Genomic DNA, 16,178 nt, shown 5'->3' with positions numbered 1-16,178 from the left:
GCAATACATTCTTACAGTCAGGAGCAACAGGCAGGAGATCTAAGAAGGTGCCAGGAGCACTTCTGATTGTATCAAAGATAGCTAACCTGTTAACTGACCATGAGAAACTTCTATTTCTTGATGGTGATCAGCAGATGAATATAAATGATTAATATACATTAAAACAATGAAAGTGATTTAACTCACCTGTTTGTCTTTGCCCAGAAATAATTGCAATTAGTTACAGCTACTACCTCTATAAGTTACTGTTCTTCAGCTATTCTGTCTCTGTTGCTGTTTAATTCATTATCTGGGAAATTTTAATCCTGTACATCCAGGACTGAGACTCTGGTATCTGTCTCTACATCCACACATTACAAGGTCTCGGTCTGACATCTAGGGTCCCAATCCCTGTCTTCAACCATGGTACTCTTACTGTTCCTTAACTTCAGCTTTAGAACATAGTAGCTTGATTTTTAAATAGACTGTATGTTCTAGCTGGAGGCAGAATAGCCTCTGTAGTACAGCTCCAAGTACTGTGACGGATGCAGCCTAGATCTAGAGTGAAGAGCCTGGCTTTATTTAAGAACAGACAAAAAACAACAGTAAACCACAACATATCTCTCTTAAACAGGCAATGAATATGGCATCTTCATGAGCCATATCAAAGCCTGCAAGGTACAATGAATAGTATACCTAACATTCTGTCTCTCATTCTTTTAAAGTGCATTCATTTCAGCTGGTGCTGTTTAGAAATCAGTTGCTCTAAAGTGCAGGCAGATCTGAAAACTTTAAACAGGAAGCGTCGTCCCTGCTGCTGCTGCGGCTGCAGATTTCTGACTTCTACCCAGAGTGAACCCATGCACTCTGCAAAAAGCAAGAACAAACGACTAGCTGCCTAATCCACAGGCAGGAGCCTGCTGTCGGCAGATCAGGTTGCAGTCCTGCCTTTGTAGCTTTACACCACACCCCTTCAATGTGAATTAGTAGGGGAGGATCATATTCAGCATTGATTCAGGAATTCCATCTGTCTTCGAGAACTGTTGCTAGGAGTTTGGTGAGTACTTTGGAACAGACTTTCAGTCTTACGAGAGATTTTTTTTTTTCTTGAGCTGGCAGAAAGAGTATCTGCTGTTATGTTTTCTCCAGAATGTGGTAGATGCAGTAGTCTGATGTTTAGATTCAAAGTCCAGCCATGAGTGCTGGAGAAAGAGAGCCTTTTTTTCTTTGTAAATTTGAAACAGTTAGACAATGAATATACTTTTATGACTACTAGTGCAACTAATCTTTGGTTGTCAGAAACTCAGACTAAGGTATTTTGAAGTCCAATACAGTTATTTGAAATAAAGCCATCCTAAAGGTATGTTTATTTTGTTCAATAGCTGGAGTTGGAAAAAAAGCTCTTGTTTTTTAAAATAATTTCTCCACTGCAGTAGCTCAAAGAGAAGCTTGACTCAGAGTGGTCTGCCAGGCTGTTTCAAATCCTTCTAAGGCGTGTAGTGTTTGCAGCAATTAGTATTTTGAGAAGTACGAGAACATTTTAGGGTAATTAAATTAAGCTGATGCTACTATAAGCCAGTTTCACTCACAATGCATATTGAAATTCTCAAGAAACTAAAAAACCTTGAACAATGAGGAGGTTATTGAATGAGGCTTGCAGTGGTGCCTGTGTAACAAACACCACCCGTCTTCTTCCCCCCAAAGAACCCAGAATACAGAATATTATTGTTGATTTTTGTAATATTTTACATGGGAGAACTGACATAAGCTTCAATTTTAGTAACTGCTTAATGAAAAACAGTGATACTAGCCTGTATTTTAAACAAAACAAAACAACAAAACCCAACCAAAAAGAACCAAACCAAAACAACAAAAAAAAACCCGCTTGCTAAAATGTAAATAATTATGTTTTAGAAAAAGGAAATACAGTTTACATGAGGAAAAGGTACATAACAATGGGAAAAGTGGAGTAGGGAAAACTCAATAACAGTTTGGATGTGGCGAGTATGTGAAAGGTCAGTGTGACTCAGTACTCTAGAAATTAGTCATCAAAGTACATAGTGGAAAACATGTAAAGATATAAACCTTCCTTCCTGACTGTCTCATGTACAGGCGCAAAGACAGGAAGTCCAGCTGTCAGGATAGATATGAACAGCAAAGGCATGCTATAGGAATTGCTAGACACCTACTTGGGAAAAATTGTCAGCTTTGTAATCTGCTCATTTAATTCCACTAGGAGAGAGTTTGTGATTGTCTATAAAGGCAACGAGTATCTGTATCCACAGTAAATTAACCTGGATTATTGATTAAATTAAATTTAAGAATTGTAATCAAGTTTGCTTTGTGTGTAATGCACACAGGACAATAATGAGGAGGTAAAGACGATTTAAACATACTCGGTTCTGGCCTTTTCTCCTGTTGAATATATCCCACATGAAAGTGTTCATTAAAAAGTAGTCATGTGGAGAATTGCTTGATAAATCCATTTAAAAAAAAAAAATTACAACTTTTATGTTGGAGAATCTCCAAGCGGGCTTTAAATTGTTTATCCTTACATTGTGCATTGCATAGTTTGTAATCTGGAGATTTAATGCATTTCAGATGTCCATTGTAGTTATATGACCTTTAAAGTGTATTTAGCCTTTTAGTGCACATTTACTAATATTGCTAATGAAAACTCAATTGTAACTCATCTAGCTAATATTCTAAATGCAGAATAATGGTAAAATAAAGCGTTACAATCTTCTTTACTCAGGACAGATAGAACAATTAATGGCATTGGATTTATGCTTAATCTCATCGGAGAGTTAATTTTGGAAGTCTAATGGTAAAAACTTATAAATTTTTGTTAATTATTTTAGGATTTAGTGTCAGATGTAAAGGGCAGTGAGGGAAAGTGTACAAAAAGGAGGCGGAGTTTCTGTCAGAGGAAATTTTAAGAGGTTAGCGGAAAAGTGGTCCAAGATACAGTATGTCTAGGAAACAAAGCAAAGGTGTAAAAGAGCAAGCTTCCTATTAGTGTCTCAGAGAACGTACCCAGAGCATTTGGTGAGTTTGAAATCTCACCTCTAGCTAGACCAGACCCACAGAGAAACAGAGTTACTGGATTCCAGGTCTATCTTCAAGGGCTGTTTCTGTTTCTCTGGTAACCCTTGCCAAGTGAAGTGCATAAACAGGAGCAGATACTGGCACTGAAGCTGTCCTCCAGTAAACAGGCACTGATTTCCTTCATGCTGTTCTTCTGACTCTGTGGACCTTGAATTACTTTTAGGGAAGAGAATACAGGTTGCTTTCACAGTTTCCTCAAAGCGATTAGGATTGTTTCTAGAAATATGAATATTAAGTCTCCTCTGGAAAAAAAGAGACACTGATACCATCTTCCACATTCTAGGAAGCTGCTTTAGCTCCTACATTTACTTTAAAAAGGTGATTCTGGCAATAGCTCTTTTCTGCATTTTAAAATAAAGTGATAGCTGCTTGAAGTGCTTTGTAGCTAACATGATTTTGTTGATGTGCATTCATTATGTTCTGAGAATGTCTGCCAGATAAAGTCAGAGATGTTTACAGCAACACAAAAATAAATTAGAGGAAAAAAAAAAAAAAAAGAACATCAACGAATTTTAGGACCTCAGGAATTACTTGACTATCGTATGTCACGATTTTGGGATAAACTGTCTAAAACCTGTCTAATTCCAGTACTTACTGTTCTTCTTTGTTAGGGCTACATTCTGAACAGTCATATTTTCTCTGTTAATAAGTAGGAGAATCTGACAGTTCCTAAAGAAACCAAAACTAGATACATTTATTGGTGAGGACTGAAGATGGGGTCTTCATATCTAAAGCTTTTCTTCACGTTGAAACCAGGGAAAACTGTCTTAAAAACAGGGACAAATTACCTACTTCTGTGTGTTTCTCTTATGAAACTGGTTTTACTTTACAAAAGGGACAGACTGCCCCTGGGGACAGAATGAAGCAAAAACATATGGGGAATTGTGTAATTCCTTTCCTCTCATCGTTGTTTCATGGCAAGATAGGCTTATTTTTAGTTCTTTCAATTTTCTCTCATAACTCCTTTGTTCGGTTTCCTTCATTTTATTTCCTGTTGCTATTAATACAGCTGTTCATTTTCCATCTTTAGTATTGTTGCCATCTTCTCCGACACGTGCTGTTCATAACTGAGTACACCTCTGAAGTTAACCAGTTAATTAGATTTACTGTCTAGTGAAAAAAAATAAGACTAGGCATTTGAACATGTTGATCCAGGTTATGATCTGGGCACAAGAAATTTCAACCTTCTTCCAGAAAACAAAAAAATCCAAAATAACTGATTTTAAAACAATTATATTGAAAATAGCAATTGCAGCAAGTGAATTAGAAATACACGTATTATATGGAGGAAATACTTGGCTTGTACATTTTTTATGAACTTCACAGAAAGATCTGCGGGAGTGTATTAGCATTTTCTGTAAACATTTTCTGTTTTGGCTAAGAAGCAATATTTTTCCTCTATATTTGTACAATATCTGATGTAATGAGGTTTTGGACAATTCTTTATGCTTTCATCAGTCAGAGAAAAGGTAGTGTAGAAAGATGAGGCTGAAGTTTTCTGTGCTCCAAGACTCATCTGATGAATACTTTAGGTCAGGGTGTCAAACTCATTTTCACCAGGGGCCACATCAGCCTCGCAGTTGCCTTCAAAGGGCTAAATGTATTTTAGGACTATATAAATGTAGGAGTAGTTATGTTACAAAATTGCCAAATGTACAAAATGTACAAAACTAGTCCTACAAAATGTAGGAGTATTTACATTTATACAGTTTTAATGGGAAGTTTTAATGTGTAAAATAGCATAGGAATGTAAAACTGGAGTTCTAGTTAGAAACATGAATAAGGACACTACTTCTATTTATTTGAAAAATACCTGAAACTGAACAATTGTAGCCCATCTGTGTTTTCTCAGTTTACATAATCTTTCAGAATTTGTAACATGTTTGTTCCTATTCCAAGAGTAGTCATTACATCTCTAATAGAAAGCAGTAATTTCTAAATTTATTCATAGAAATAAAAAATAATATTTGAGGAAAACTTGTTTTAAAATAATGATTGATAGCACAGTGTTCTCAGTGTTTTTCACTACAATATGTACTGAAGCCTTCTAAAGTGAATTGTCAATTTAAAAAAAATATCCAAGTAATTAGTGCTACTCAAAGTCTGGTCTGTAATTTCATTAAGAATTATTTTTAAGAACGTATTTCTTTTTTTACTACAGATGCTGTAAGTTAGTGCATACACTGAGTATGCAGGAGGGAAAAATTTGTAAGTTGTCAAAACAGAAAAGAAAGTTCTGGCTCTGATTTGGTGTTGAAGATATAACTGTGCGTTCTGGCTCTGTCACAGTTCTGAGTAGCTGTAGGAAATTTCTTAATTTCTCTTTGTGCAGATTTCACCTTTCTGAGACATAGTTTATTGTATGTTCTTAGATACCCTAGCTATGATTTACTTCTGATTTCATAGATAAAGATATATCACTCAGAGAAAAGTTTAATTTGTTAAAAATGGCTTCTGTTAATGTCACCTGTCACTTCATAATCACCTCTTTAGCCTTCCTACCACAGTGTTGTATCCCAAGCACCATGGCGGGTCATCTCATCTACTCCCGGAACCCTCCTGCCCCGCGTTTTGAGTGTTACAGACATGATACCTTCACAGGCATGTACACAAGAACATTGACGACAAAACAGTGTCTGAAGGCTAGGACCTTCCTGGTCCTCAGATCTTTAATTTCTATTAAGTTAATATCAATTAAGTTAGCCAAAGTTTAGTATTGTACTTGTCAGAGAATATAGGGAATCTATCTCTTGGTGGCTAAAGGAGATATTGAGCCTATTGTCTGATTAGAATTCAGAGATCCTTGGTTGGAAAATACTTATTTCTAAAATGTTAGAGGTTTTCCTGAGGTACTCTCATATGTGCATGCATATCCTCATCTTTGGCAACCTGAACATGACAGCTGCCATGAGATAAAACTATTTTCTTTGTGTGAATAACTAGAGTTGCACTGATCTTATGTGAAAGATAATAGCTCTGCACTTAAGTGAGGTATTTATTATTAAAGGGATTTGCAAGATACAAAATACTTCTTGAAGCATGGAAGCTCCTGTTGCAAAAAGTTCACTGTCTCCTGTGAAATGCAACTTACACAAAAGTCCAGGAATTTGGTAAATATAAATTGATGAAATATTTGTTAAAAATAGAATCCTGTGTTTGTGGTAACACATCTAGGGTCTGCAGACAGAGTAAAACTTATTTGGAAGGACTGGACATGCCTGCCAACTATATGTAGTGTAAAACTGATCAGGACATGAGAAGTACATTGTGCTACATTTTATATCATTTTATATTCTGGGACATGATGTCAATTGTGACTTGAACTAAAAATAATAGTCTTGACTCTAATCTGTACTGGAACTGGGATAGAAGACTTGGAATCAGCTGAGCACAACTATAAATCTTGTCTTGTTTTTCATTGTGCTTACAATATAATTATACTAATATAACTCACCTTATTTCCAAAGCTCCCAGTTTGTGTATCTGCTCATATGTCTATGCACTACCCTGCAAATGACTTTTGCAGAGCACCGGACTTTCACTGAAGTTTATATTCTCATTTATATATGTTTTACAGAAAAGATGAAAGGAAGAAAGAAGGGATGCTCCTTACCTTTAATGTTTATCTTGCTGTTCATCTGTATCACTGGACATGCAACTACTGACTTAGAAGATGGCGAAGAAGAGGATGTTCTGGGTAAGAGGTTACAAAAACTGCATGTAGAACTATCTCAAACACAAACTACTACATTAAAATGAACTATATATGTAATTCTGTACTTGAGAATTTTTCCACTTTTAAAAGTGGAAATAAGCTAACAATGTGCTGGTCTCTGACAGGGAGATGCTCAGAATTTTGCATTAAGCTCTAGCAAAATTGCCGTCTATAAAGGCTTCTGTTTCCCATGCTTTTTGGAACTTCTAATTCTAATAAAACACTATCTTAGATATCCGGATTATTCCTTTAAAACTCTGCTTTAGGACCCATGGAAAAGTTTTGTGTTTAGGGAAATAAACTCAGATTCTATCTTACCATGCCAGTGGAACAGAAACATGATGAGTAACATAGCAGACTGATGTTACTCTGTCCTGTACACAGCTCCCTTGAATCACAGTTAATTTGCAAAGTTTGGTCTAAAGATGATGCAATTACTGCCCTCGTTGTTTTTCTGGGCCTTGAAGAAACTCTTTACATAGCCCCAAGTGATTTGATATTGCTGGATAAATAAATCTCATCAGTTAGAAAGAGATTTTTGTTAAGAAAAATAACGTCAGAAGTGTGACTGCTAGAACTGGGTAGATTCTTGGATTCTTACCTAAGATCATTGTTCACTTTCACTCCATTGGAGTTAAGTAAGTGGATCAAACTTCTATAATGGATATCATTATGAAAGAGATTTATTTTCCTCCCAAACAGTTTTCAGAAAGCAGATGAGGGAAAACTACAATTTTGGGCCACACTAAAATATTCTTCTTTTCTTTGAGAAAATTATTTAAAATTGTGATCTCTTTCTTAATCAGCAGAGAAATGCAATGGATACTTCTCCCATTTGACAGGTCTGATTTTGAAGCCTAACTGGGAATGCAGCTAAGGGGAACCTTTTTTTTTTTATGTTGGCACTCTACTCAATCTGCCCATGTCTTGTCTGATTTCCATCCAGATTATTTCTCTCTGTCAGTCTTGCAACAGTGTTCCTTGCGACAAAAATATTAATTGTGCACACTCATGGATATACTGCAAAAGAATTAGTGCTTTAGGACTGGACTGTGTCACAATCAGTCACTACAATTTAAGACATGTACCGTTCTGCATTGTGCATATACTTTGCATGGCTGTGTAGTCAAGACCTTTTCATACAAAGTAAATTCCTTTCTCTTTAACCCTGAAGTACATAAATGCCCTTCTTATTTGAGGGCAAAGTCACATTTATCTTTGCTCTACCCTGCAACTCCTAGTTTTATAAAAACCTAGAAGCCTAATCTTGCAGTTCACAAAGGCCAAATTGTCTTGCTTGTTAAAATAACATACTTCATCATCAGAACAAGAAATCTGCTGGCTTAATTTTTTTCCCTCTATTTACTTACATTATTTATGAAAGACAATAAAGAAATAATCACAAGGAAATTAAATAATCTTTTTATTGGGCATTATTTTATCACTGACTCTTTTACAACTGGTCATTTAAGATTATACAGCCAGTAACTGATTTAGTATAAGGAACAGTTCTGAACTTTTGGACTTGTATTCTAAAGTAAAAAAAATTTAAATGTGATGCTTAAAAATTAAACAAGGACTCTGTTTTTATGACTACTGAAAACTCAGTTGCAATATTTACTAAAAATATATTTGCAGTATTCTATTTCTATAAAATTATTATTGCTGCTATTTAAAATTATATTTGTGGTTTCATGAGAGTGAAATTCTGGTGTCAGTGAATTTAACTGTAGAAATTTTGTACGCTGCAATTTCACTGATAGCATTTGTTTTCTGAGTTACGTGGTTATAAAATATCGAAATATTTTACCCTAGAATTCAATAAATTTCAGATATTAAAGGGTAAAATAAGTTTTATGCATCCATTATGGCATTACAAGTACTTTTGGATCTCAGAAGGTTTTTTGTCTGTTAGTATTTAAATTACAATAATAATTCAGATTGCAAGTCAGGTCCAACAGGATTAAAAAGGATTCTCAATTTGTTTTCTTCTGTCATTTTCCCACCAATAAATAAGGGTAATAACAAAAATTAAAGAGATAAAAATATTATATATGTTGTTCAGTAATAACTTATGTGATTGGGAGCATTTTAGTTGGTGTTCCAAATTCTGAAGAACATGACTCACAAGTTGAATGTGCTTTCTATTCATATGTGAAAGTTTACCAAGAATAAATGTGACTGCTTAAAGAAAGGGTAGGAAACACATGAGTAGGAAGAGCACTGAACAGTGTGCTGGTGGGAAGCTGTCAAACTGACAAAGATGGAGAGAGAAGAAACAGCTATTCCTTAGTGACAAGGTGCTTAGTATTGATATCACTTATCAAAGAGAGACATTTGCAAGAAAACCTGAAAAGATGACAGAATTTCTTTATAAAAAGGATAACCGCAGAACTTGTATCAGGTTCAGACCCATAACCTAAGTAAACAAAAGCAGAAATATAGGAAAAGTCAGAAATTTTTCTGACCCAATTTCGTTTATATAGTTCTGTTGTGCAAAACAGCTGTGCAATAATACTGTTGTCTGTCTTATTTATTGTGCCATAGGTATAATACACAAATCGGTTCAGTGTCTAATTAAAAGGATGTATTTTTAAGCCCTGCCGATGTATTCTTCAGAATCTGAAAGTCAAGTTAGAGTCTTATTATGCCAATGGTCAGGGGAAAAGGTATTCTTTTTTAACTTGTATTCATGTAAGAGGATTAGAAACATTATTCACCACTTCTGGTTTTGTAATATATATTGTAATATAGTGGCAGTGCTTTGTGTTGATGAGAGCTCTCACAGTGACATTACTATGTGCTAGCTGCTAGTAGCTGTTCATATGCTAAACAGCCATGTCTTGAGTTGCAAAAATTGTCATGTGAATGAAAATAAATGCGAGAATGGCTGTACTGTTTAGGAATAGTCTTGGCCAGCATCCTGTTTCTGACAGTTGCTGAAAATAGGAAGACTGAAGGAAAAAGGGAGGAGGTAGTGACATAAGATATCTGCACAGAACTCATGCTTATTGTGAGCCATTTCACCAGCATTACTTTGCACTTACCACAGACTATAAAGCAGAAAGACTGTAAAGAGCTGCAGAAACTTGGTGCCTTCTATTACAAAAACCTGTGTAGCTGATGTAATGAAGTAATTAAGTTAAAAATTTGAGGGAGGGCAGAGAAGGAGGGGAGGATTTGCTTTGCTTTACTTTGGTTTTAGTATGTTAAGTAATCACTTTTGTGTGATGGTGAGCAACAGCTGTAACCATTACTTAATGTATTTCTAGCAAAACAAACTCAATTTTCTTGGTCTAGGGTAGTACAGCCCTATAATTCTGTAGATAAGTTTATTTGGACCAGAAGCCTGAATAAGTAATAAATATCCAACAGAGCCAGATCCATCGTGGAGAATTAAAATAATTTTCTTTTTAAAATTACAAATGCAGCATGCTGTACTTAGGAGGAGTGCCAATGCATTTATAAATACAACATGGAAAATAATTGTTGGAACACCTGTATAGGAACGTTATATTTGCTGGAAAGTAAGCGGAAGTTACAGAGCATTAAAAAAAAAAAAAGCAATGTTGTTGTAAAAAAAAGGCAAGTAATTATGTGATATATTGAAAGAAAACAAAACAAACAAATAAAAAACCCCATCACCAACCAGAATAACAAAACCAACACAAAAAAAATGGGTAATTATTCTACTCTCTTTAGCACCAGTAATGCCTCAGGTAGACAGTTGTGTTCAGCTCTGGGCATCACACTTTAACAGTTATCCAGACTAATAGGAAAAGATCCAATGGAGAGTTGTAAGAGGGTTAGAAAGCAGGACCAACAAAAAGATAGGAAGAATGGAGTTTAGCATAGAGATAATCAAGATGAGACAAAAGAGTTCAAAAAGAAAGACTAAATGGTTTTAAATTTTCTATCTATGCACTGAAGAAAGTACAAAATTATTTAACATGCAACAAGGATTATTTAGGCTGTATATTGTGTATTACTAAAAAAGGCCTGTCTTGCAAGAAGCGTAGTGAAATCCTGGAAATGCCTGGTTCAGGTTGCTAGGAATTTTACTTCACTGGAGTATTTTAAAGACAACGTGGAAAGGCCTCAAGGTATTTATTCCCATAGAAATATGCCACAACTTGGATGTAAAACTCCATTAAAATTCTTTCCAGTTTTGACTTCCCGCGTTTCCATTGAAAAGCATTCACTGACCTTCCTGGCAGGCATCTTCCCTAAATGTCACATCCTCTGATCTTCACACAGGACCTAAAATCTAGTAGCAGCAAACTGTTCCCATCTTTAAGAGCAGAGGAGGAGGCCTTATACTAAGAAATAGTTTTCTCAAGGTATATTCCACATATGAAGTGAGTATAGGCAGATTTGTATCTGTGCAGATTGCTGGCCAAACACTCATGTTTGCCTTCTCATCTGCTGCTCTCATCTGAGAAGGAAAGCTAATTTAATATCATCTGAGTTAAGTGTTCCCAGGTGTAAGATAATGGAGAAGAATTCTTTCACTGTTACCAAACATGAGAATGATTCAATTCCCATGAATCCCTGTGAGCTCCTTTCTTCAGAATCACTTGGTTGTTGTTCAGAGTTAGAAGGTTTAGTTTAGCCCCTGGGGTTTCACAGGGTACAGATTTTAGTCGAAGTATGGTAACTTGCTGGCATTCCTAAGAAGATAAATGTCTGAGTGCCAAAAAGTGTGACACAGTCATTATATTTGCAGCAGATGTCTATACATCTGTCAATGGTCGGTGTCACTGTGACTGCAGAAGAGTGCCCTTAGGAGGTAAGCAAAACAATGATTTAGTTTGTGGGTTTGAGGGGAAATAGGCTAAGAATTGAGACCAGAAAGTTCGTACGATAAACTCTACTAAAGCCATTTGTTCATCATCTTTGTGTAGTTTTGCAACTATGCTTGCAGACTATTTCTGTGTGGATAGCCCACAACACTGGTGTGGCATAATGTAGCAAGCAAAATGAGCTGACATAACCTCATGTCTGAAATTCCGGTAGTTAGGAAACCTAGTAAGTTCTCATAACCCCTTCTAGATTGAACTGGGTCACTGACTCAGGTCATGTAGGACATCTCATTTCTTGTGTGCCAAGAAAATAAGATGTTTATAAAGCAGCTGCCAGGCCTCACCCCAGCTGTATTTGGGTTGGATCAGTTTCAGTGGAGCTCTGAATGTTTGATTTTACCATTTCAGGGGTTATTCCAAAAGTTACTGAATACTTTGATGTTTCAAAGGCATTTTTTCCCTATTACTAAGTGGGGGAATTCCAAAGTTTCATTTTGCAATGCAATATCCTCTTAGCATTTCAAGTTGAGCCTTTTTAATTCCCTTCCAAAGGATTCCCAAACCTGTTAGAGAACCTCAGACCTTTGAGGTCCAACTTGGAATCACATGTGACTTCTAAATCCTAATTCTTCATAAACAGAGGAAGACCCAGATAAGGAAACTGACAAGAAACAAAATTCAGAAATTTATTTGTCAAGCTAAGCAATATAGGAAATTGCCTGAGTCTAACATCTCTTAAAAATGTTTCTTTTAATTCATCCACATTTCCTATTAGACAGTTTTCAATAGTTTTTAATTTATTTTCCTAACTTTAAAATCTGTAAGTCTAATTTCACTAATGAGGAAACAGTCACAGACTATTTTAGGGACTGAATATTTAATGAGGATTTTGAAATTAGTCATCTCAGTTTGTATTTTAACACTAAGTTGTCCATTTTTGGCATATCTACTTATGTGCTACGATTTTTATATTGATGATAATTATGTAATAAAGGTTATTACTTTTTCAAGAATTTAAATGCTATAAGATTTTATTGCTGAAAAGTGTTTCTTTCCTGTAGGTTTAATAGTTATAAATGGCTCAAATGGAAAAAAAATAGTAAGCTTTCATTGACCTCAGTATTGATGGGGATTTATCTCAGCTGTGCATTTCATTTAAAGATTATATAATAAAGCCAAATTTATATGTTAAAGTTAGATATCGACAAAGCAGATAGGTAGTAGTTATACCAATTTCAATTTTACCATGTCATACATCCTGGTTTTTGTGGGTTCTTTTAATTAAAACTAGAAACTTAATTTAGTTATTGGTAGGAAGCCATGCAATGATCATGCAAACTCTTGGCCTCATGTTGTGGGGTTTTTTTTGGGGGTGTGGTTTTTTGTTTGTTTGAGTTTGTTTGGGGTTTTGGTTCTTTTGTTTTGTTTTGTTTTCTCTTCTCCTTCCTGGGCCACTGCAAAGAGTACTGATAGATACTTCTGCATATATGTGTTAAGAAACATCAGTGTTCTGAATAGCTGAGAATGAATTAAAAAATTAAGGTCTGTTCTTCTGGCTGCTATTGCAAGCATACAAGCTCAGTAAAGCTTTCAAAATCCTCTAGGGTAAAATATTTCCTGGGAAAAGCAAAACAGGAAAAGGTATTAAACCGTATATTGATAAGGGTACAGTATCACAAACCAGATCATGAGTCAGAATTTCCTTATAGACATTGACAGTGTAAAACTTTGATAGTACTCTCCTTCACAATATATTTGACCTTTTTAAAAAACATTCCTTCACCTAATAGCGTATGTCGAAAGACATAGAAATGACACAATTTGAAAATATGCGGTTTCTTTTCACCTTAACTTTCTAATTGTGTACTTCTTAGCTCTTGAAAGCTCTAATGCAAGAACAGTGAAATTAAAGAAAATAAGACAAAATGACGACCTTTCAGTTTTACTGGAAGGGTTTATGTATCAGTAAAGTGTAATCTGATAGGGGAATGCTGCCCTCTGCAGGGCTGTTTTGCTTAGTTCATCCCATGCAGTCCGCTATACATCTTTATGAGCTGTGGTCACTATTAGTAATGCATGAAAGAGGGCACCAAGAACCCTCATTCTGCTTTTTTTTTTTTTTTTTCTTATGCAAGGGTAGTCACTCTGTCTTTGGGAGCTGCTAGGATTTTCTAAATGTATTTGTTGTTTCGAATTGTTCACTAGCTCCTGTGACTAAGACACTATCTATAGCAATTTAGAGATTTATGATGAGGGGTTAAAGTTTATAATATGAACTGTTTTGGTTGAAAATTGAAACCACACACTTGGTTTGATAAATTGGAACTTGTGCTCCAATGCAGATGATCCTTTCTTTTCACATCTGTGTTTAGTGTGTTCAGAGCTTTATGGCCAGATATTATGTAGTGCCTCTCTAGCAGAAGGTACAAGCAATCTCATTTGAAGTTATGCTGTGCAATAAAGCAAACTAACTTAATAACAGTTATTCTACTTCTCTTTATTACAGGTGCTGCTTTTCCACCACTGAAACTAGGACATTCAGTCTGTGCCATGAAAGCAGATGAAGGTCCATGCAAAGCAATCCACATGCGCTATTACTTCAATATTCAAAGCCGTGAGTGTGAAATATTTGAATATGGTGGATGCCATGGCAATGAAAACAACTTTCTAACACTGGAAGAATGTGAGAAGACATGTGTGGTAACAGGCCAGTACCCATTCTCTCATCTTCCTATCAGTTTTTCTTTTACATCTGTTATTTCTTATTCACAAACCATGTGAATTTTGGAAGTAGAGGCCCTCTTCAGTTCCTATTAATACAGTAACGTGATGCCTCTAATTATGTTCGCAAGTATTATACGATGTTGTAGTCATCTGAATTATTTTACATTGTGCAAGCAAACATTCAAGATTCAGAAAGGTGTGACTTTTTTAGTGGACCCCTGTAACAGAGAAACCAATGGAAGAAAGCTCATTTTTCTAGCCAGAGCCATGTTTGGAATGAGTTCTTAAAGTGAGATTGATTTTGAGGCTGGGCGAAACTGATGGGCAGTACAGATATTCCTGATCGCTTTCAGAGTATCCAACCCAACTTTTGATCCTGGATTTCTCTTTCATTTGAGAAGTGGATACAAGTTGTCCAAAATATTGGATGTTTGCTATGATTAAACGTAATTAAAACTACAGTAGTAAATAATTATCATTAAAAATCTCAGTTATGGCTGCGTGTGATAGGAGATCTGTTTTGTTGAAACCTCATCAATTAATCATTAGAAAGAGGAAAATGAGATCCAAAATATGATAGGCAGCAGAATACACAGAAGGTGCCTTGTGAATGCTGGTTTTGCTATTAAAAATGAACCTTATAATTGACTAAGGCATTCAGCCTTGTGAAAGTAACTCTCTTCCTCACAGGAGTGCATGATTCTTTAAACGGGAAGCTAATGCCAGTGAAGCTAGAAATTTCACAAGTTCGTATTTTCAGAGACTGAAGGAATTCAAGCCTTACAGGCAACTACCTCTGGATACCTAGTGTGGATCTTTCTTCCATGAAAATTAGATGGAATCTGTCTGGCTGTGTAAAGAGGAAGTGATAAGGAGGAAGGCACTGAGGGGAAACAATAGAAATAGAAAGAAAAATCCAGAATAAAAAACTCTTCAAAGGTGTGTAATGACCCACAGGTAGTATACCAACTATGTTAGGTTTTCCCACGTGAATTCACATATTGGCTGTTCATTTATTTGGACTTTGAGATAAGGCAGAAGGATTCATTCTCAATAGAAGGGCAACAAAGATGATTAAGGGAGTGGAGCATCTCCCTTATGAGGAGAGGCTGAGGGAGCTGGGTCTCTTTAGCTTGGAGAAGAGGAGACTGAGGGGTGACCTTATTAATGTTTACAAATATATAAAGGGTGAGTGTCATGAGGATGGAGCCAGGCTCTTCTCGGTGACAACCAACAGTAGGACAAGGGGTAATGGGTTCAAATTGGAATACAAGAGGTTTCACTTAAATTTGAGAAGAAACTTCTTCTCAGTGAGGGTAACAGAACACTGGAACCAGCAGCCCAGGGGGGTTGTGGAGTCTCCTACTCTGGAGACATTCAAAATATGCCTTCCTGTGTAACCTCATCTGGGTGTTCCTGCTCCGGCAGGGGGATTGAACTAGATGATCTTTCGAGGTCCCTTCCAATCCCGAACATTCTGTGATTCTGTGAAGGTACTTTTCAGCAATGTGCACCTTGCCCAGCAGCAAAATATGTCGTTTTTACTGAGCTTAAGGCAGGATTGCTGGGGAATCCTTCAGTAGAGAATAGTTTATATGTTATTCTGAGGATGGGCAACATAGTCTGATGAAAATTGTTTTTCTCTCCTGCCTCTTAGAGATGTGCGCTGGTAACACTTTACTGCTATGCAGATCTGGGTAGCTGTTACTTTGTTTGCCCTATTTTCATAATTTATTGTAGCTCTGAGCCTTTCTGTAAAACTAGAAATCTGTTAGCATGCTGTAGGCACTGAGCTGGTATGCAGGATATAAATTTGCACCTTGTAGGATTAGCTTAGGTCACTTTGAAGC

The 16,178-nt window shown here is 36.0% G+C and overlaps 1 protein-coding gene across 1 annotated transcript in view; it reads left to right on the top strand.

The window, feature by feature from the left end:
- The first annotated feature begins 820 nt into the window (after positions 1-820).
- TFPI (tissue factor pathway inhibitor) overlaps positions 821-16,178 on the top strand; it is a 33,775-nt gene continuing 18,417 nt past the window's right edge. The window contains exons 1-3 of the mRNA XM_071811167.1: positions 821-1,036; positions 6,665-6,784; positions 14,111-14,311. Of these exons, the coding sequence (XP_071667268.1) occupies positions 6,670-6,784; positions 14,111-14,311 (316 nt within the window). The 5' untranslated portion in view covers positions 821-1,036; positions 6,665-6,669. The remainder of the gene's footprint in view (positions 1,037-6,664; positions 6,785-14,110; positions 14,312-16,178) is intronic.

This window comes from Patagioenas fasciata, chromosome 7 (assembly GCF_037038585.1).
Source record: "Patagioenas fasciata isolate bPatFas1 chromosome 7, bPatFas1.hap1, whole genome shotgun sequence".
Taxonomy (NCBI): Eukaryota; Metazoa; Chordata; class Aves; order Columbiformes; family Columbidae; genus Patagioenas; species Patagioenas fasciata.
Note: the sequence above shows the minus strand (reverse complement) of the source record. Positions and strands in the feature narration are given on the sequence as shown.